The sequence below is a fragment of the Phalaenopsis equestris genome, unplaced genomic scaffold (genome assembly GCF_001263595.1).
Source record: "Phalaenopsis equestris unplaced genomic scaffold, ASM126359v1 Scaffold000347, whole genome shotgun sequence".
Lineage (NCBI taxonomy): Eukaryota > Viridiplantae > Streptophyta > Magnoliopsida > Asparagales > Orchidaceae > Phalaenopsis > Phalaenopsis equestris.
This window is the reverse complement of record NW_018164789.1, coordinates 621,534-645,527: the sequence shown is the minus strand read 5'-3', so window position 1 is coordinate 645,527 and position 23,994 is coordinate 621,534. Positions and strand designations below refer to the sequence as shown.

General features: G+C 34.2%; 2 protein-coding genes across 2 annotated transcripts in view; one reads left to right on the top strand and one right to left on the bottom strand.

Moving 5' to 3' along the window:
* Nucleotides 1–6,567, bottom strand: part of LOC110026015 (proteasome subunit alpha type-5) — a 32,595-nt gene extending 26,028 nt beyond the window's left edge. The window contains exons 1-3 of the mRNA XM_020726755.1: nucleotides 6,397–6,567; nucleotides 6,224–6,305; nucleotides 6,056–6,136 (exon numbers count right to left, since the gene is read on the bottom strand). Coding sequence (XP_020582414.1) covers nucleotides 6,056–6,136; nucleotides 6,224–6,305; nucleotides 6,397–6,410 — 177 coding nt within the window. The 5' untranslated portion in view covers nucleotides 6,411–6,567. The remainder of the gene's footprint in view (nucleotides 1–6,055; nucleotides 6,137–6,223; nucleotides 6,306–6,396) is intronic.
* Nucleotides 6,568–17,112: 10,545 nt separating this feature from the next.
* Nucleotides 17,113–22,908, top strand: LOC110026053 (transcription factor bHLH66-like). Its single transcript, XM_020726824.1, has 7 exons — nucleotides 17,113–17,328; nucleotides 17,563–17,658; nucleotides 17,834–17,989; nucleotides 18,176–18,241; nucleotides 21,055–21,120; nucleotides 21,215–21,283; nucleotides 21,922–22,908. The coding sequence occupies exons 1-7, from the start codon at nucleotides 17,113–17,115 to the stop codon at nucleotides 22,261–22,263; spliced, it is 1,011 nt and encodes a 336-aa protein (XP_020582483.1). The 3' UTR covers nucleotides 22,264–22,908.
* Nucleotides 22,909–23,994: the final 1,086 nt, after the last annotated feature.

The following is a 23,994-nucleotide window of genomic DNA, read 5'->3' as shown; positions in this document are numbered from 1 at the left end:
ACCTCAGTGCACTTCCAAATTTTTATCGAAGTGCAGCCTATTTCAAAACTCCCCTAAAATTTTTATAGTAATTTTTTTAATGGAACTAATCATCTAATATCAAATTCAGTTAAGCTTAACGAATTTCAATTTGTTTCTCTTAACAGGACATAAAACCCATAGAGTGTTACTCCTTTAGTTACTCAAATCGAAATTGTTTTTAATTCTAATTGACTTTTTTCCTCATCTATTGGTAGATCTATTTAGTGTTAGTGACTATCTTGAGAGAATGAGAATTTCTTATTAGTCAAATTCCACATCCATACCCAAAAGGCAATTCCTTCTTTTGATTATCTTTGTCTAATCCTAAAATATACATCCATAACTAATATTATGTGCTTTGTGGCTAAATTGTCTCATAAAGTCATGCTACAATCTCTGGAAGAATATTTTTAATCTATTCGAAGTAAAAAAGAAGATTTTAAAAGTTGGTGGCAACACTATGTAACTACTGCAAATAACTAATATAAAATAGGTCATTTGCACTATAATACATCATAGTTAGCTTATTTTGATCATAAACTAGGATAAATAAACCCACATTAAGATGTGCGACAATACACAACTTAAACTTACTATTGTGAAAAAAAAAAGATGAAACCCAACTACCTTTCCAGAAATTGTTAGAGATGCTCGAATATCATCCAAATCATCATGGCATGCAGGGTTATCATCAACCTTAAGAAATACTCCAAGGAATAAGTTTGCGTTATGTACTTCCCAGAAAATTGAAAAGTCTACGCACTAATTATCAGAAAGAAAAGAAATTTATTAACAACATAGAATATTGATGAGTCTCTCCTTAGAGAACCAAGGCCACGCACTGAAATTTTTGTTCCAACACAAAAGTCTTGGCAGATTATTGCCTTAGACCTCATTCACGTTCCAACTATGACCTCACACAATATGCAAGATTAAGGCCTTGATTTGCCAGGTCCAGCCAAAGCTGATTCCTGCTAAAATTCCAGAAATTAGCATAGGTGATGCAGTATTATCATAGTAGTCACAATGTGTCCACATTATAACTTATCAAGTGATCATTGATATCACAAGTGCCTGCTTAAGCCATGATACAGGGCACCTTAAGAAACTCTATGAGCTAGTTGAATATTATTTAATTAAAAATATGGTGGCATGAATCCTCATCTCCTCTCTTAAGAATATTTCTCCCCTTCTCTCATGCCATAGTTCTTGTACAAATTCACTCAAGTTTAAAACCATCAAATTATCATTCAATGGTTCCCCATCTGCATCATTTAGGATCAGAGAAATGTTCCTACATTACAGCTACAAGTCTGATGAGGATTCATTGAAGATCATTTGAAAGGGTAAGGAAATAAACCATAATTAGAGTTTCTCGTGTACATCATAACCTTTCTAACCCCCTCCAATATTTTCAGTTTATCTCTATTATTTATGGTAAGAATCACATAACTTGATTTTATCTATTCATAAATTTATCATGTCATGAATTTTTTGACACTAGATGAAAATATGACACTAAATAAAACGCAATGGAGAAAAAGGATTTATGTAGCCGACCCCACATAGTGATTAAGGCTTTAGGCTTTGTTGTTGTATAAATTTATCATTTTTAACTTTGTTTCAGCACTATAGGGGATTCAAACAAATTACTCTCCTAAACACTCCACAAGATGACAATTCAAGTCTATCATCCGCCCTACAAGAGCCACATTTTCCCTCCTGAAATCCGAAGCTGCCCCGTAATTTTCATTTCTAAGATTCTCTTCGTTCAAAAACTAGTTCTGACCTTTTCAAATACTCTCAACCTACCTAATCCCCTTCTAAAAATGCCTAATGTTATCATGTAATTGAAAAACCTCCTCTCCCCACGCCAATTCCTCAGCATAACCACCTCCACACATGCACTTTCTCATATTAATTCTCAAGTATAATCGCGAAATATGATTTGGTCCTCTTACAATAGGTTCATATTAATATATTATGTTAATGATCAACATCACAAGTCAAATTCATGTATGCCATAAGGATAATAATTGCTACTCTAAAATTATGCTTCAAAATTAATGATGCACATATCCCTACCATGATCCTCTTAGTAAGTATCGCTATTATAAAAGCTATCATAAATCTGTCTCCTCCCTTGACATTTATTATCCCCATCTTTCTAAAAATTAAGCTAACAAATCATATGATTTATATCATTATGATCATGCATACTCTTAAAATTGATATAGTGGTCATGATAAAATGTATTATGAAAATCATGCGTACTCTTATCATCTATATAATAATCATATCAAACCAAATCGCTTTGATCAATCTCCTCCAATCCCCCTATATCTCATCAAGAGATTAATAAACATCAAACTAAACATAAATCAATAAACTCAAAGCAATTAGCATGTATGCTTGATTGTTACATTTCAAAACAATCACCTCAATTATCCTCAAATAACCAAGCTATTGAAGATATTGATCAATTACATGTCGTCCAGCATGAGTATGATGATGTAATAATGTTGTACTTGGGGCAAAAGCCAAAAACTTCAATAAAGCATCTTTGAAATCCACTTGCTCTTAGAAGTAGAATGATGGAAGATATAATCCATGACACGCCCACGTATGTCGACAATTTGGCAATTCAGAAGATTTGATAGTTCCCAAATTCGATGCTTAATCTTGAGTCAAAGTTCAACACAATGTCATAAAGATTTTTTATTGTTCCCAAGCTTCATATTGTTGTCGCACTCCATCATAAATTGATTTTTATTGTCATTATTGTCACCGCCAGATATTCACATTGATTATAAGTGATCACACTTAACGGCATAACGTATAAATAACCAAATTCTCCCCTATATGTCAACTTTGGTTATACAAGCCACTCCCAATAATCCTACCCAATTGCTTGCTTCTATAATTTTATAATTTTACCTCAAATTTCCATCATTATTCTTATTGTCATTTGAGCTCCACCTACACATTATGGCAGCACACACCATACACAATATAAAGCATATCTTAAATCGCATGGTTTCATAAGGATCACTACTATTAAACAAAATAACATATTAGGACAAGACTTGGCATAAACAACCACACCATGATTGAAAGGGGAAATGTTTTCCCATACTCTCCTGCCATAGTTTGTGTACAAGTTCACTCAAGTTTAGAACCATCAGATTATCATTCAACTGTGCCCCATCTGCATCATTTAAGGTTAGAGAAATATTCCAGCATTACAACTACAAGTTTGATGAGGATTCATTGAAGATCATTTAAAATGGGAAGGAAATAAATCCTAATTAGAATTTCTCATGTACATCATAAACTTCTAACCCCCTTCAATATTTTCAGTTTATATCTATCATTTATTGTAAAAATCGCATAAACTTGATTTTATTTGTTCAAAAATTTATAATTTATACCTTTGTTTCAACACTCTAGTGGATTCAAACAAATTACTCTCTTGAACGCTCTGCAAGATTACAATTTAAGTCTATCATCTGCCCTACGAGAGCCACATTTTCCCTCCCAAAATCCCAAACTGCCCCCTAAATTTCATTTCTAAGATTCTCTTCATTTAAAAACTAGTCCTGACTTTTTCAAATACTCTACCTACCTAATCCCCTTCTAAAAAAGCCCAATTTTATCATGTAATTGAAAAACCTCCTCTCCCCACACAATTCCTCAACATAACCCACCTCCACAAATACACTTTCTCACATTAATTCTCAAGTATAATCGTCAACTATGATTTGGTCCTCTTACCAAAGGTCCGCATTAATATATTATGTTAATGATCAACATAACAAGTCAATTCATGTCCGACATAATGATATTAATTCCTACTCGAATATTATGCCTCAAAATTCAAGATACACATATTCCTACCATCATCCTCTGAGTAAATATTGTTATTGTAAAAGCTATCATAAATTTGTCTCATCCCTTGACATTTATGACCCCTATCATTCTAAAAATTAGGCAAACAAATAATATGATTTATATCAATATGATCATGCATACTCTCACAATTGATATAGTAGTCATGATAAAATGTATCATGAAAAGCATGCATAATCTCATCATCTATATAATAATCATCTCAAACCAAATTGTATTGATCAATCTCCTCCAATCCTCCTATATCTCATCAAGTGATTAATAAACACCAAATTAAACATAAATCAATAAATTCAAAGCACTGGCATGTATGCTTGATAGTTACATTTCAAAACAATCACCCCAATTATCCTCAAATAACCAAGCTATTGAAAATACTGATCAATTAATGTGATCCAGCATGAGTATGATGAAGTAATAATGTTGTGCTTGGGGCTAAAGCCAAAAACTTCAATAAAGCATCTTTGAAATCCACTTGCTCTTAGAAGTAGATTCACGGAAGATATAATCCATGACAAGCCCATGTATGATTATAATTTGGTAAATCAAAAGATTTGGTAGTTGTCAAACTCTATGCTTAATCATGAGTCAAACTCCAAACCAATGTCATAAAAATTGTTGATTGTTCCCAAACTTCATAAATTGTTGCCCCACTCCATCATAAATTGATTTTGATTGTCATTATTGTCACCGCCAGATGTTCACATTAACTACAAGAGATCACAGTTAATAGCATAACGTATAAAACATCCAAATTCTCCCCTATATGTCAAGTTTGGTTACACAAGACATTGCCAATAATCCTACCCAATTGCTTGCTTTTATAATTTTATGATTTTACCTCAAATTTCCATCATTGTTCTTGTTCTCATTTGAGCTCCACCTACACTACTAACATTATGGTAGCACACACGCCATACATTATATAGAGCATATCTTAAATCGCATGGTTTCACAAGGATAACTACTATTAAACAAATAACACATTCGGGCAAATCTTGGCGTAGACCACCACACCATGATTGAAAGGGGATATGTTTAAAAGAAGCTCATCTCCAATTTTTTTAGGACAGAACTCCCAAAAAACTAAATTAGGAAGTGACAAATCAACCATTAATTAGGTTATTTGGCCCTTGCCGCTACTTGGCTTTCAATTATCCAAAATCCAACTATTGCCATTTTATCAATCACCTGAACTTCCAATAATATTTTCAATTCTTTTATTTCAAACAATAACCCTCCCCACTCCCCGCTCCCCGCCACAAATGTTATTTTCGTGACCAAAAAATGGGCATCATCTATGAAACATACTATATATTATCAAATTTGATTGCAACATTGACTAAAATTATAGAATAATGATTTAAATTTCTACCTTTTGAGCATATCTAAACCCAATGGAACTCGAATTAACGTTATCTTTTATTGAACAATTATTATTCTTAGAATATTAATTTTAGTGTATTATAATCTATTCTCCCTGAATAAACTTAAAGAAACAAACTAAAATTTAACTTTCCCCTCAAATTGTTTAAGTAAAATTGTAATATCATAGTATTCTAGAAATACTTGAAGTAACAATTGATAAAACAACAATGAATTGAAAATATAGGATATAACATCAAATTAAATTATTTTATTAATATTGGCATAGAAATATAAGTGTTACACAACACTAGATTGGATGCAAATTAACATGAAATACAAATTAAAAGTGGAACTCCTTTCAAAAAAAAAATAATTGCAGCGAAGGAGGATTGTTTGGGAGAGTTCCTAAACTCTAAATCCTGAACTTCTTAGCATATGGTGGACGCTCGTGAATGATGCAAGAGAATATCCTCATGCATCAAACAATAACATTGCATATTTCTGAACCGGAAGTGAATAGAGCCCTAGAAAAAATTGTATCCAACCATAGATCATCCAAAAGTTTACCGGTAAAGTCAAATATTAAAAAATAAATAAAATCAAAATTGTGACTGGCGATTATTTTCATGATGGAAATCACATACGTTCAAAACAAAAAATAAAATGCGAAGTCTGCGATTCACCAAACAAGAGAGTCAAAATTGGAAAAATTCACAAATGAAATCACTTGAAAACAAATCATAAAACCATTCAATACCAGCAGAGGAGAGGTCACGCGCTTCTCAACCGCCAACACAACCCCCCCTTTGGTCTTTATCCCGATCGCTGTCGAACCAAGCTGCAAGATCACATGCATCAAAGCTTTACAGCCCAAGAGGCTTCAATCCCTATTTATCTCATCGCTAAAAAACTTAAAATCTCCTACCTTTATAGCCTCAATGGCATATTCAACCTGAAACAGCCTACCTTCGGGGGAGAAGGTGTTGACACCTCTATCATACTCGGTCCTTCGAGCCACCCAAGATTGCAAGGGATAAATGAATAACCGAATCATGATAAATAAAGGCCTAGATCCTACCTTGAAATCGAAGAACTCACCTCGTAAGAAACATTTTTGAAACCTTCAGAGCGCCCTAGTTCTCCGCAGGTGAAAGTGTAAAACCCTAAGTCCAAATGAGTTCCAAGAACCCAGGGAGTGAGAGATTCCCGGCGATGCTACTTTTAACTGGGCTGTCAGCAGGGAAGATGTGTTGCCTTCGGCTTCGCTCAAAATACCATTCATCAATTATATATATATATATATATAATATATATATATTAAAAATAATACAAACTTACATAACATAAAACTGGAAGAGCACACCAAAATAGTGAGCACACCACACCAGACAAACGCTTCTATATTACAATGAAAGGATTTTAAGGAAACTTGCACACCAACAAAAAAAACAAGACCCCTATTTATAATAGAGGGCGGACTCCAAACTTAATACAATAGAATTAAACAAAAGATAATACATCCGTTGAATGTGACATAAAGCAGAAAATTATTTTAAAATAGTATTACACAAATCAGAATTATTGCAATCACTACTCCACCAACCGATATTATTTCAACCACTGTCATTATTACTCATAATTTCTTCTGAAATGACCTCAGTGGAGGTCCATTGCCATTAATTTGAGCCGACCGAGGTAGACCACCATTCGCTCCCAATTTTCTTGAGGGAAGGGAGGAACCACATCTCCTCCTTCGATTCGCCTTCTACCGGGTTGTGTCGTCATCCTTCTACGTCCTCTCCCTCTCGTGTCTGGGCTCACCGACAGGGTTAGGGTTATGGCTCTGCTCACCCTACCGTAGAATTTCAGTTCAAACGTCCATGGCGCCACCATCCTCGGCGCAATCACCTCCATCATCGGCATTCTTCGTTGTCTGCTTGCTTCATTCGACGATAGCGATGACGGGTGGAACACCAATGATGCTCTACCTGAACGAAATCTCTATGTTTGGTCACGTGCCGGAGACTGCAAGGAAACTGCAGGGCTTGACACACCTCGATCATCTCCAGATCTAGATCTTGAACTCCTTCAACGAGACTGTTATTGCTCTCCATAAAATTCATTCTCTTCATGGTTTCCTTCATCAATGACCGTGACTTTCAAACTTTATTCGCTAGAGGCATCAAACCTATTCGGAACTCAGCTTATTACGCCTCACTCTCCAGACGGCAAAAGCCATCCTCACGCTTCACTATTCTCATTCGTTGATTACCCACCGCGATGTGAAGTCAGCGAACGTGCTTCCATACGAACGATTTAATGCACGTCTCGATGATTTTGGTCTCGCTCTCAAAAGTTATGGATATGAGAACGAAACCGGCGGACCGCCTGCAGGGACTCTGGGTATCATCTTGTGGAATACAAGAATTCTTGGGTTGAAAACGGGCTTTTATGTTTGTATTCATATCTTCTTCACTAGACATCGCTGCTTCTGTGACATCTTCGACTGCTTCTTACGCTTCGCTAAGTCCGCCTTGGCTTCGGCTTCGACACTCATTCCTAGATCGATGGCTTCAGCTTCGACAAACCTTAGATCTCATAGGCTTCAACAATCTCAGGCTTCAGCCTCTCGGGCTTCGGCACTCTCGGGCTACAACAGTTTTGGGCTTCGACAGTTTTAGGCTTCGACATTTTTAGACTTCGACACTCTTGGGCTTTGGCATTTTCAGGCTCCGACACTCTTAGACTTCGACATTCTTAGGTTTCAGCACTCTTAGGTTTCGATATTTTTAGGCTTCAGCACTCACGGCTTGAAGATTTTTTGTCTTGACAGTGTTATCAGTTTTTTGTTAGCAAATTGATGCTTCCTGATCAGTCAGCATTAATTTGAGGGGGGATGTCGATCAGGAAGGACGGAAATCAGACAGCTAAATTAGGAGTTTTCTATAATTAGAAGCTTCCTTATTTCTAATATCTTTATTCCGATTTATTTCTCTTTTAACATAATATTTAGATTAGAAATATGTATTATTAAGTTAACTAAACTAAATTATGCACTTTATTTTTTACCTAAAATAGATTGTAAGATTGTTATTTAATGGTATGAAAACAAGGGGAAAATACAATCGAGTCTATTCAGAACTCAGCATATTTTCTCAAAATATTGACAAGAATGAGTGCTGAAAAATATAGATAGAGTGATGGACAACTGAGACATTTTATCTCATAGCATTACACCATTATCAAATTTCACATTTGTATAAATATATGAAATTTGGGCAAAATATAGGATCATATTATTTTGGGTAAAATTTAGATTTAAGTGAAACTAAAAAAAATTTAATCTATTTTGAAATAAATAAGAGTCAGTGGTGCAATTAGGTTAAACCAAGCGTGGCAATTACTCGCAAAGAAATCTAAGGTTTCGCTATAAATAATATAAATTTTAATATTTTTTTTATAATTTATGCAATTTAATAATAATTGCCCACTTTCAAGTTTTTTTCGCCCAATTCTTAGAAAATTCTAATATTTGATAATTTTGCCCACTTAAATTTAAAGTTGACTGCTCCCCTGCTTGAACTTGTACCACGTTGATTAACCGTAATCTCTAGGGGTGCGATTCGTGCACCCACCACCCTGCCCAGGAAAACTAAATAATTTAAAATAAATGAAATATACATATAATTAATATTGCATTAATTTTAAACTATATCCAAGAGCTTTGTGGCCTAATTTGGTCATTTTTTTTTAATTCAAGTCTAGTACTTACATAATTAACATTTACATTATATATTAATTTATTGTTAATTTGACATAGATTTTCCTTCTTCTGTAGCCAATTGTACAACATAGTAAGATTGATGATTTAGAGTTTATTTGTTTATTTAAGAAATGATTAGTAATATAAGTTTAGGAGAGTCAAAAACTTGTCATATGCTTCTATTTAAGACTGCACCCCTCCTCATTAATGAAACTAACATAAAGATTTTCTTATGTATAATTTAGCTGTTATCCATATTAATATAAATCAAGACAATGGACAGAAATAATCAGAAATCGCAGGTGAATAAATTTAAATTTGTAGTGTTAAACTAATAAGAATTTAGGTGGGTCTAAATGAAGAAAAAAACTTGTGTCGACATTCGTGCACAGAAGAACTTGTTGCCTAATGGTAAGTAATGGTCGCAATGACCAGTGAGGAGTAATTACTAAAGCTTTGGTACATTGTCTGTGGGGTCGACATGATGTTCAAGACAACACACCGCTTTGTAGGATGCTTCGAGATTCCTGTGTATTGGTTGTTGCTTCGCACGATGCTTCGTCGCAATGAGTAGGCGGCGACCGATGGTGGCTAACAAGTGGTGGTTGGCTACTGCAAGTGCGAGAAGAGTTCGTCGGACCGCCAGTGCAGGGTACTGAACTTCAGCTCCCTCTTCTTCGGACTCCAATCTTCGTCTTGCTCACGGTCTAATCCCCTTCCCAAGAGGGGGATATTGCTCTATTTATAGAGTCCAGATTGCAAATAAATAGAGAATTCGAACCACTCAGATCAAACATTCAAGAGGTTCTCTCGAGTGAATGGTGTTATTTGGACATTTAGGTGCATTAATGAAATTAAAATTGAGAGACATTAGTCTCGTCGGATTCTTCTTGTCGACACGCTCAAATTGACAATATGCTTGCAAGATTCGAAGTCTGTTTGACCTCTAAATATGCCTGTAATGCTTCCTAAAGTGGTTTAATGGCTTGATTTGACTTAAATTAAACCAATTTTGGAATCATTAGGTTCGTCTCGTCAAACCGGTCAATCTGTCTATTTACTAAAACCAGAGTTACAGATGATTTTTAATCAAAGTTCAAACGTTTCTTCTTAAAAAAATTACTTCAAGATATGTGTCACACTTTGAGATTCATGTCAGATGATAGAAATTTATGAGTAACATATCAATACGTATCTTAATTTAAATAAACTAATATTAATGATTGTCTTATAGGATCTAATATATAAATATCAACTTAATAAAGAAAATAAGTTTTAAAATTTTATAGATAATTAGAATAATGTTATCAACTTTATAAATAACAACAACCAAATGGGATCTTTGATAAAGATTTATAAAAAAACCAGGTATCATTACAAAGGCTGCCAAATTCAAACAATCTCTTTATCATGCAATTCAAACCACTTGCCATTATATACAGATTGCATATATGTTAAATTACCATTTTATTTGAAAAAATTGAAAGCTTCTCATAAATGATTATGAGGGCGCCCTGTCCCCTTCAGAGAATAACTAACTCGGGGAGTTAAATATGGGGAACAAAGATTAATTGCAGCTTGGTGTTAGGCTGACCTTTCAAGCGGCGCGTACATATGTGCCTTTAAACAAGATTCCTTCACTTGTACGAACTTATTTTTTCTTTAGGATATAGAAGTTTACATTAAAGCCACACAATTAATCCTTGTGTATTTTTATATCTAAAAATCGAAGTGTTATTATTAAAAAATAAGGATTTAGTCATTTTATGCATAAAATATATTAGAATTTAGTGTTAGGTATGCGGGTCATTCAATTCGATCGAGTAAAAGGATTCATATTTGGGTTCAAGCTGCCTATTATTTGTACATCGTGAATGTGTCAGCACAAATTACTAGGATTTTTGAAGTCCTAGAGACAAAAATGGATAACTAAGGACCCATTGGCGGGAGATTGAAGGACTCACTTACTTGACAAGACGCAACCACTTAAGTCGAGGCTGGAGGTTGACAAAGTGTAGGCCACTCGAACCAATGACAAAGGCTAATCGATCCGAGCAAGAGTATTGATCTGCATGTTGCCACAACTTATCTCAAGGGAAGAGGTCAATATCAACATTAGATTCCTCTTTATTAGCCAATAATTGATCAATAACACAACCCTTGAATATTCTGAAGAACACTCTCATCAAGAAATTAATAAGCTATCTATCTGATTATAATGATTGACAATCTGTCTGATAGCTTAGTCTAATTATGCCAACACGAGTTTCTCATACAATAACCAACGATCGACAATCCGATTAGAACAACCAATCAGCTAGGCGAAGTCGATCGAGCTAGTCTTGTTGAACCCAAACTGACATATTTCAATCGATCAAGTCAGAGGATAATTGAGTCATACATTCATGTATGTAAAATATCTAAAATATCATGTAACGTTCTCATTAAAGCAGGGGTAAACATGTAACTTCAACTATTGTACCCCTCTATTCTATAAATACGATAATCATTTTATGAGAAAAAATTAATCAATAAGGTTGATTGCTACTCATTACTCTGCTTCTCTTTCTCTCTGTTCAATCCTACACAATTTCTTAGATGTGATTCATGAGAATATCAGCATTTTTATAATTAATGTCGCACTATTTCTAAAGAAATATGATTTTAATTGAAGTTGCTGGTGTAATAAGTTAATAATAAATAATAATAAATTAATTGAGATAAAAAAAGTTATACAACTTTTTAAATATTCAAATTATTCACCCTTAAATCTCTTGATTTTAATATATTTTAAATAGAAGTTCAAACATTTAAGTCAGAACCGGTAACGAACCGCAAAGCTCGGAAATAGTCGGTCAGTCGCGGGTGGCAATCGTGTGACACAGTGACCGGCTAACCCACCCGTATTGAAAATAAGGCCCGACGGGTTAATAAGCGGGTCGATTTCGTGTACGTTTGCGCGGTAACCGTACTCCACTTGTCAGTTCTACTCTGCGCGAAGAAAGCTGAAAGCTTGGAACTGTTTTCTTCTCTCTGAGCTGGTCGCTTCGCCTCATTTTCTAACTCCTCTTTTGTCTTTTCCTCCAAAGCTGTATTCTCCTGGCCGAATCTGCCTCCATTGAGTGTCAGCTCTTTCTCTCCCATACGCTTGTTTGCTTATTCTTATGTTTCTTTTTAGGGTTTGCGAATTATTGGGTTAGGATTTGCTCAAGGTCTGCACCTTCCCTGCTCTGCTCTGCTCTGTTATGGTGTCAGTAAGTACTTTTTAGAGCTTCTGTTCCATTTATATCTCTTAATTTTTGTTTTTTTTCCTTACTTTTTAGGGGTGGAGTGGGGCGGATTGTGCTGTTGGTGAGGGGCCGGTAGGGTGAGGGACTTGTAATGAGTTTATTTTGTTTTGACATTGGATATTTATGGATTTAGGGTGTTTCAGGTCATGGGGGTTTGCCTGTTTTTATAGTCTGTGGGTTTGATTGTGGATGGTGGTGAAACAGTGGTTCTGATGGCTGGGGGTGTGCTTGATTATCCGGTGTTCTTGGTTGGATTGGATCAAGGGAGCCTGACTGATTTGTAAAACTTTTCAGAAATTTTGTTTTTGTGTGAAGTGAAAATGGTGGGAGGTAGGAATTCTCTGAGTTTCTGGTATAAGCGGTTATAGTTTTAAGGAAATTGAAACATGGAATACTTCAGTTATGAGAATCTATGACTATTATTTAGTTTTTTCAGATTTTTGTTTGTCGCTTAATGTGCACGGAAAGCATTTTTTATTTTTTAAATCTTCAAGGCGCATTATTGAATTTGAATTTTATTGCTAGGAACAGAGGACAGTAATATTTGCGTTAATTGATAAAAAAATAAGAAGCGGCTAGGCTTGTCAGAATGTATTTGTAGACAAAACGAGAAATTGAGCAAATTTCAGATATTTGATCCATGCTTTGTCTGTAAACTCTTAATACTGCTCGTCTTTGGCAGCTTATAGTTGTTTTTAATATTTTCAAGAGAGTTTTAAGCACGAATTCAGGTATTTATCTCAGTTTTCTTAAATAACTGATAAATCAACATAAAGATAAGTTATGAATTTTATGTCTTTAAAACCTCTTGACATACTTATCCAAGATATCAACAGAAGAGAATCATATCAAGCCTGTTCTGCATTTAAGCCGTCTTGGAGAGATGCTCTCTTTCTTTGAATTTGCACAATTTATCATGAGCGGCAAAAAATTCATTTTTGATTTACCCTATTTCTTAGCCAATTAGGTAAAATCAATGGACCACAATTATGCATGATCTTAAAGCTTCTTGTTATTGTTTGTGTTGTTCTGCATGACTTTCTATATATTTTTCCTCAAGAGAAAATAGCCTTGAGCATATTGATTAAATTGTCAAAATGACACATTTAATTACTCTTTAGACAATCAATTCTCCACAATATTGAATGATCTCCATTATGTAGTAAACCTTCTATTTATGATTTAGTTAAAGTTCCATTTGCAAATCTATTAAAAAAATAGCCTTTCACATTCACTACATGTTTCAATACTCAGTTGAAGTCTATGTGTCACAATTGACAACAACTTATAACTATAATGATGCATTTATTTGCTTGTTATCAAGATTCTGTTCAGCATAAGTTATTTAAGTTAGTGGTGCTATTTTAACTTCTCAGTGAAGGAGAGTTTTGTTATCCTGAACAATGAATATTTTCCTTAAATAAATGCTGTCTGTTTTAAAGAAACTTGTTTCATACAATTCTTCTTTCAAGCACTGAAGAAAAATGTTTTTTTTGGAATTGTGGTTGGAATATATAAGGTGCATACTGAGGAAGGGGCGGGCATTTATCTACATGGTTTATCCCTTTCATTCTCCAATCATAATCTTATATTTTGATCTATAATTGACATGCTCAACGAGAATGCATTTTTTTTTGTGGGGACAAAATTGCATATTGCAAGCATGTTGTCAGATTGATTTGATTAAAGTGTAGTTTTGATGCACTTTATTTTTTGTGATTTTTTTTTATTGGGAGTGTTGAAAAAAAAAGAATCCAAAATATTTTATTTATTTTCTTATCACTGTTGAGTTTGTGATCTGGGCTTTGTTTGATAAATGTTTTTGCAGCTTCACAAAAATCTATTTGTGATCGACTTTGGTTTTTGTTAGAAACTCTGGGAATCCCATCCTTTGAATCTAAATCTGTCGGTGAATCACACCTCAAGGGAATCAAGTGTAAGAAAAGAGGAAGTGATATGCATATGTGTGTATATATATAGAGAGAGGGAGAGAGAGAGAGAGAAAATAGCGCACAGTAATGACCAGTAATATATCTTGTCTATCTCCCCTCTCATAAGATAATTATCCTATTTATAAGGGAGAGGTAGAAGATAATAATATTATGTTTATGCTCTTGTTTTAATGGGGCTGCTATAGAATATTTTATGTATTTTACATGTATGAGCCTATTGTTCTGCTACCTTATGCCTTGGTCTGTTGAGCTTGTTAGGCTTTGGCTTGGTCGGTTATGCTGAGTCGGCATTGTCGGCTAGCTAAGTTTGATCTGCTTCAGGCCAGTTGAACTGACTCGGTCGGCTATATTTTATTGATCGACTAATCTAGTCTGGCTATCAACCCTCGATCCCTGGTGAGGAATTTCTTTTGGGCTATCGGGCAGAGTGTGAATAGTTATAGCCAGATAGGTAGCTCAATCCTCAACAAGGAGAGCCTGAGAAATGATTAAGATGCCTTGTAGTATAATTAACTCTCGATCCCTGATATGGAGCCTTGGGGCCGTCAGTGGGATGGTCAATGGTATTGAGAAATAAAATTTTTCTTTGGGTTGGATCTACCAACAAGTAGATTGATGCTCATCTTGTTTTAGCCCGATGGGTTTGGACTCGGGTCATTTGGTTGTCTTCGTGACTTGGTTCGCTTTGGCCTTGTTTGTTTTGGCTTAGATGCCTGCATCCAGTTGGATAAGCTAGCCCTTCGTTCTTCTGCCGATGGGCACTCTGAATTGTACTTTCTTTCTTCTGGACTGTTGGATTTCCGCAGGATCAATGCTGACACATTTTTGATGTAAAACATCCTATAAGAGTTAACCCCTCTATGGTTTCATGAATAAGGATACAAAATTTTCTAAACACCAAAAGATTACCTAGTGAGGAGGAAAATTTCTTATGATGCAATGGGTTATTTGTTGTGGGAAATGAGGTGGATATTCATTATCTAAAGCATATAAGCAGAGTTTTAGTAAAAGCTTGGAAATGAATGCTTAACCATTTCCCTATAGCTACCTAAACTCACTGTAGATAGTACCATATGCCAGAATAGAAGCTAAGCATAAGAAAATTGATCCTCAGCAAATTAACATAAAGGAATTATACCTCAGAACGTTTGTTGAAGCTGTTGTTTGGCAAATTGTCTTACATTTCATCCATCCACCATGAGACATTATTATTGGATATTGCTCTTTCTAGTGAGCTGTCCCAGCTAGACATTCTTTTCATTACTAGCGCCTTCTCGGAGAGTTACCCAGTCCACCATTTCAGTTTGTGATATCCACCTTAGGGAAGAAGGCAAAAAAATTGCGTATAATGATGAGTTCTCAATGAAATTACAATCTAAAAAGGAGTCAATTGATGCTTGAAGAGAAGAGATCACACGAAAATGAGTAGAGAGAGGAAAAAATAATGGTCCAAGGGTAATGAGGAAGGAGGAGGAAATGGCTCACGGCAAAACCAGGGAAACAACCTGGGTTAGTGGACCATGTGAAAGCTGCTCAAGATGGAGGAAGCTTGGCAAGTGAGGGAGAGGGAAGAGGAAGGAAAGTGGACAGGGAAATGTAATGCAATGCAATTTTTTTAGTCCTTGGTGATGAGTTTGTTTTGTATTCATCTTTATTTATATTTAAGTTGATTATTGCCATGCTAAACTTCAGTTAGGATTAGTTTAGTATTTTTATATAATTTTGTATATTTTAATAAGGTCCCATTTCTATAAAGAAGAACTAGTGTCTTATAAATCAGCAATCATAATTTATGATGAATTGAAGAAAGGTTTCTTGCGGTCTCCCTCTGCTCGATTCTGTTCCTTTTCTTGCTTATAACCATGAAATTTCTTTCTCTTCTTTCTACCCCATGGCTTATTTCTTATGAAGTATTCATTCATCACTTCTTCAATCCTTATTTTCATTCTATACTAGGTTTTTTTATTTATTTAAACGTGCATTTAATATTTGCCTTATTGCATTTCTTTCTAATTTTAAAGCTTTAAAATTATGATTCTCTATATTATTGTACTATGATTTCAGCGCTGTTCATTTTTCTTGTTTGTTTTGGCATCAGAATCCAAAATTTGAGTTTGTAGATGTTGAACTAATCTTTCTTGCAACTAATTCATTAGAAGTTTTATTCTGTAGGAGCAAAGAATGGATTAAGAGGCAATCTCTGCATGGATCACTCAGAATCTTGTCAAAAGAGGATCTTTGCTACTTTCTACCTTATCCATTTTTCGCATTCATAAATTTCTGTGGGTGATTGCTTCTTCTGCAGTGAAATTTCTTGGAGAAGCAATTAAAGTTGCAGATCATGTCTTCAGTTTAGCAGATCCATACTTGGATTCTTCTTGTGCTGTGCATGCGAGAGGCCATGGATAACTTTCTTAACACGTTGCTGTCATCATCATGGTCTGATATGAATGAATCTGCAAACCGATCATGGGGAGGAGCCATTACCTCTCAAACAGATAGTCTACTTGCGGACTCCATGGAATCATTTCAAGTTGATGAAAAAAACTCAGCCATGCCAATGATTCCATCAAATCACATTATGGGGAATGTCTTGCCGGAAGATTTACCAATCGTCAATGAAAACACATCTTCTATCTTTTCCGATGGAAGTTTGAAATATGGTATTGACAAAGGCCTTTATCTAGCGCGAAGTCATTCATTGAGTCAACAAGCAAATCACAACTCACAACCATCCCATCATATTGATGCTAGTGAAGGCAGCTTCTCGGTACCGGACTCAGTTACATGTAACTCAGCAGGATCCTCAATGCCAAATAGCACGCGAACCATTTCCAGCTCTCTTGAGAAAAGTGGTAAAGAACCACCAACATATGGGCAACCTATTGGAGAAGCACACTCTGTGTCGTCCGTTCCAACTATCTGGCCGTCGTCATATTCAGGCATTTCTTCTTTAAGTGGACAACAAGAAGTAGAAAACTTTAGTTTCCAAGGCATGAAAAATGGTGTTGATTTACTGAGGAAGGTAAGTTCTGCATCTATGGATTTCGGTATGTTGAAGAAGTTTGGTTTGGCTCTGTCTGTGAATTAATCGTTATGTGATCATCTTTTTCTGCATCACATTCAGAGTCGAAATGAACTTGGTTCCAATTTGGTTACTTTTGCAAATTCTCCGCCTCATAGCTTGGTGTTTTCGAGTAATTTTTTACATGTTATCATTTTTCCAATTTAACTCACTAACTCTTATATGATGATCCAGAATACAACTGAGGCGACAAGCCTTCAATTGCCTTCTTTTGCCGGTGGGTCACAAATGTCATTCAGTAAAACAACTGTGATTCAAACCAGTCCCCAGGTTTTTAAACTTTTTTATTGTGTTTTTGTTCTTCAGCGTGTTTTTTTGTTTATTTGCACAGTTTTGGATCTCTTTGGCTTAGTTTATCCACCAGAACTCTCTGTTTTAGTCTTTAGTATCATTAATATCCCTCTTCATGACTTGTATACTTGACATCTGTTTTTGTTTGTTGCAGTCTGAAGTAGCCAATCTCAAGCATCTGTTGGGCCATTCTTCTAACAGTCATCAACCGATTACGCAAACCAATGCTATTGTTTGTAATGTAGCTGCTAAGCCACGAGTTCGAGCGCGGCGTGGTCAAGCTACGGACCCTCATAGTATAGCTGAAAGGGTCAGTAAATTTTTTTATCTTAACTAGAATTATGGCTTTCTTTTGACAAGGAGTTAACCATCGTCTTTTGCTGGATTTGTCTTATAAACCGTGATGTTAGAATATTTGATTTTATTTCTAACATTTTTCTACATTTTTTACTGTTAGAGATAGATTAATGCAATGTTTTGTTTCAATCTTATGCAGCTTAGAAGAGAAAAAATTGCAGAAAGAATGAAGAATCTTCAGGAACTTGTCCCTAACTCTAATAAGGTACCACCTTTAATGACGTGCTGTTACTGTTAACCATTTTGTGAGAATGGCTGAAAAATGTACCTATCTAATGAACGTAATTGTGGATTTACTCAACCCATGCTAAAGATGTAGATGGATGACATGTCATATTTCAATATCATCATGCATTTTTCTTTAGGTCAACAATTTTCTTAATTTATTTGAGAGAATACTTTGATACCAGTTGTAATCTTATCTAAAAAGCTTGATTTAATAAACAAACCACTTAATCATCCACGCTATGTGACGATTGTAAGCTTAAGCTAGTTGCACTCATAGAACACAATCCAACCGTTATATGTTGTTGCCCTAATTGATTTTCGAAACTCATAGTTGATGATTGTGCTCTTCTAGACTATGATTAGGTGTCCATGTAGCAATGAGTGATGGATTTGGAGAGCATTATCCAGCCAATGGCCATTAGGGGTTTTTATCATGGGAGTGCAACCATGATTTTCTCACTGGAACATCATTCAAGTAATGTACCCTCAGAGAGTGAATTTACTAATGAGATAGCATCTAATACTAATTTTCAGGTTCATTACCATCCTATTGAACTTTAGTGTTGGATTTTTTTTTTTTAATAAATGGCACCTCCCTCGCCCTATAAATGGGTGGTTAATCCTAAATCATGTTGCATAACTCAAGGTATATTGCCACAATTTCAAATTAGAGAAATTTACATAGCACACAATTCTTAGGTATTTTTGTATTTCACACCTAAACTTTCATATTTACATAAATAGCCTTTGGTGATTTAAACATATACATGAAAGGTGTATTTCATTTTTAAAAACTGATAATAGTGCTATTTTCTTATGTCATATTAAAGATTTGAGTACTATGCGTGCAAACATGATAGTTTAGGTGTGAGATATGTAAATACATAAGAATTGTGTGTTATATATGCAAATAGCCCTTTAAATTAACAGTGTGTGAACACATGATAATCCATCATATTCTTGCTAATATCACTCGCATGCTTCAAAAACTTATTATTTGGTAAAGGTGTTCTAAAGTTTTGGGCTATCAATTTTTAGATGGGTTCATTGTAGGCTCAATTTAAGTATAACTCCCTGGTAATGCTTTTGACTGACATTGTAGTAAATGCCAACTATGGATTATTTCTATTACCTGAGTATTGTTTGAATGAATCATACATTGGTTTCTTTGATAACTCGTGATTTGATTGAGACTAAATTATCATAAAGTGATCTTTGTGTCATATCTGACAAATATTGGGGATTAGCATGAGATTAGCATGAGGTTGCATGGAATTTCTCTTTCACGGTTCACGCACTGAAATTTCTTTATGCATCTTAGGAAAGAAATTTAAGAAACTTAAATGAAAAATGGGCATCATATTAGTGCATGTAATTTGTTAAAATATGTATTGGGAATTAATGTTTTCAATTTGGTCACGATTGATATTTTAACCTTACGAAATACTTGTGAGATTGGAAAATAGAATGATATATTGCTAAATAGATTCTATTCTTTGATGGTGGTTTTAGATATTTTACAATGATCACAAACATGTTTAATTGCTTTTAACTCTTATTTGCTCAATTTGTTTTATTATGGTTGCCATTTTCTTAATACAAAATGGGGAAGCACAACAACTACAAGCTGCAAGTCAGTGCATATTTCTATTTCAGTAATTTTTAGATTATGACGAAATATTTAATTCATATATCCAAATAATAATATTGTTTAGTAATTATAAAGATAATGTAAACTTTTAACACACTTTAAATAGATTCAACTTCGGATTTAACCCAAAATCAATAAATTTTGACTTGAACTAGAATTAACTAAAATATTTCAATGTCGAACTGAGCTCGATTTTGTTAAACATGTATTCATATCAGTTCTATATACTGCAAGCTAGTATTTTGTTTAAAAAAACTTTTCAAATTGCCTTTAGGGGTGCTTTGTGCTTTGTTATGGCCATATGGTTGCCAAGGTATGGTTCAAGAATAATTTGATTGAGATGCACCATTAAATGTCTACAAAATTGTTTAATTAATGTGGACAAGTTTTATTACTAAATTGGAAGATAGGATAATCTCTACTGAAAATAAATTGCATATTATCTTGTGGAATGATGTTTGATCTAGGATTTTTAAGAATGGCGTACAAAACAATGTTTTTTATTGATTTTTAAACCGTTTAAAATGTGAAATTCTGTAATTACATCTTCTGCCTCATGGCCTACTCCTGCCTTTTAGAACAGTGTTTTTTCATCCCCTCTCCAATCCTTCCTAAATTTCTACTTATATGACTTTGTTTCTCTGAATGCTAAATTTCTCCCTTCTTTTTTCGAAGTTTATCTGCCTTTTTTTATTGGGACATTTACATTTAAACCACCCAATTTTTATGTATTTACATATCAAACATCTAAACTTTATTTTTACATTTATACCATCCAAATCTTTCATATCACATAAAAATTACCACCATTTTAGCTTTTAAAAAGTAAAATACACCTTTTCATGCATAGGTAAGGTGTTATGCATGAAAAAAATTAAAGTATGGGCGCTAGATATATAAATACATTGAAATTGAATGTTATGTATGTAAATCTTTCTTTTTTATTTCAACGTGCTGTTGGTATAGAGGTGCTTTGCATGGAATTACCGTGGCAGACAGGATAGTTACAATCCTCTTAGAAAAATTTATGCCATACTTTCAATCTGATTAATTTTCTTTCCAATTTATATAATAATTTGTCCAATTTCTTCTTAGTTTGATTCCGAGCAGTTTTGGCCTAAATTCTTCGCTTTATGCAGACTGATAAGGCATCGATGCTTGATGAAATCATCGATTATGTAAAATTTCTTCAGCTACAAGTAAAGGTTTGACACATAAATGTTTCTTATTCTAACCTTCATTGTTTGCCTACATAACTAATGCTGAGTGCTATGTTCTTCTTTCTTAATAATATTCCAGGTACTAAGCATGAGTCGGCTCGGCGCAGCTGGTGCGGTTGTACCTCTAATCACAGATGCCCAGGCAGAGGTAGTTGTGCTTTCCCATTTAATTTCTAATATTGTTTTACTAGTGCTGAAAAAATTAGTTCCTTAATAGCTTAAACCCACCACCCTGATCCCAATTGTTATTAGCAGTAAAAACAAAATCATCTGAGTTTACAGGAATTTTTTTAGGGGCATTTACATACACCCCACACAATTCTTATGTAGTTACATGTCTAACACAAACATTCATATTTGCATGCATAACACTAAAACGTTTAACATCACATCAAAAGTAGCACCATCACTATCTTTTTAAAAGTGCAATACTCCTTTTCTTGCATAGATTTATGACACCACAGTGTTACAAGTATAAGGATCAAACTTTAATTCTTAGATATGTAAATACATAAGAACTGTGTGGTATGTACGTAAATTTCCCATTTTGTCAAATTTCATTTGATTTAAAATATAGCTTTTTTATAAATGCCAGAAGAATGGTATATTTGACTTTTAAGTAGCAGTAGTGTTATATTTATCGTGATATTAAAGATTTGAGTCCTGTGTGTGTAACTATAAAAGTTTAGGTGTGAGATATGTAAATACATAAGAATTATGCTTTATGCATATAAATGTCCACATCCTACTCTTTTGAAGCTAAAGCTTATCAAATTATTTACGCAGGATACCGGAAGCTTGCATCTATCACCTATCAGCCAAGGAGCAGACACATTGGAGTCCCAAGATAGTCTTGCCTTCGAGCAAGAGGTTGTGAAACTAATGGAGTCCAGTGTCACCACTGCCATGCAATACCTCCAGAACAAAGGTCTCTGCCTCATGCCGATAGCACTCGCCACCGCCATCTCCAACCCGAAGGGTTCTGCTGCCTCGAACCCCTCGGATCGACGAAAACAAGATTTAAGCGAACGAAATGATCACCTCGACGAGTTGAATCGCTGTAGTGGTTTATCTGCGAAACAGGAGGAGTTCACCCAGTCCATGAGTAATGGGAGGTTGCTTCAATAAGATGATTACAATGCACTAAATAAGGGATCCATACATGACCCAATCATATAAGATAAATTAAATTAGTTCTCATCCTTCATAAACCAACCCTATCCGATTACAAAGGTTGATAGGGTTGGTTATAGTGATACATTTTAATGGATGGTTGTAGATATTCCCAATAATTTAGGGGGATAGTTTGATGAAATTATGAAGGATGAGAACTAGTTTAATTCATTTCATGTGATTGGGGCATCTGTGGATCCCATACTTGGTGCATTGTAATCTACTTATTATTTATTATTTATGTTATTATTGTTATTATTTGTTTCGAATGAATTTCAGATTAAAGATTATTTAGGGACTTTTATGTGGTGCCATTTCCATGATTGTGATATGGAAATCAGCCTCTAGTGATATTAGATTGAGTTGTTTGTTTATGGTGGAGTCTCTCAATCTTTGATGTTTTAGGATTTTTATGTTACAAAGATCAAAGTTGTAGGAGTCTTGACTTGGGGTTAATTGCAATAGGGCTTTATGGTGAAACTCTACAAGAGTAATTAGGATGGGTTTATCTTCCAATATTGAAGCAAAGGTGGTTTGCTTTATATTGACAAAACTCCCACTTTCTACCCTTCATAGCTACTTTAAATACAAAAGATAGCAGCAATTCACGACATGTATGAATAAATTTGTTATAGAACAATTGATTCTTCGTTCAGTTTTGGATCCTCAGAATTTGTAACTTTCTTATTTTTTAAATGTTTTTGTTAGAAGATTTTACGATCAAGAAAAGTTGTAATTAGAAATTTAATTTTAGTTTTTTTTTTAAATTGAAATTCATCGAAATAAAGCATTTCAAAACCTCTCTCTATATATTTTTTATTTTTTTAATGGTTGGGAATATTAAATAAAATCAATCATCTCTCTGTTTATTAATTGAATGATTAATGGACCGTTTGGAGCAGTTTATAAGTGCGGCGATATTTTCAAAACACTGTCTCACTATTTGATTCGTGCGTTTATCGTGTGTTTTTAAAAACTGTGTTTTACCTAATCTATTAAACGCCAACCACAATGTATATATATACACAAAGTCTACCCAAGCCATAAGGAAATAAGATGAAAAGTAGTGACTAGTGATGAGCTCTTCATTCAACTTAAAGCTTTTAAATGCTCCTAAGCCTAGCTAAAAGGAGAGAGAAGACACCAAACATAATTTCCCTTAGAATATGAGGGAATGGAAATAGTTATCCGCGCTATTGTTTTAAAAAAAATATAATTTTTTATGCATAAATTTTTCTAAACAAAATATTTTAGGTGTAAGCATTGAACTTTAAATATTAGATATATAAATATAAAATAACTGTGTAGATTTGTATATATATAAAAAAAAAGATTAAATTGATCTCAACGAAACATTAACGAAATAATAATTTATTAAAATTTAATAAATTAAAATAATATAATTAAATTTTGAAAATTAAACACTTTTTGAAGAAAGGAATTATACGAGTTAGGTGCATTCATTGCCGCATGAACCGCATGCAACTGAGGAAGTCAATCTCGACGATAAATTAATTAGAATGAAAATGAATAGAACACAATCAAACAAAAATTTATTGCTCTTCAATTCTTTTATAAATCGAACTCAAAAAGATTTATTTATGCTTAATCTTATTTGCTTTACAAACAAGCTAAACACGAGCTATTCACAAATGATGAGCATTTTTAAGAGTTCTGTATAGAGAC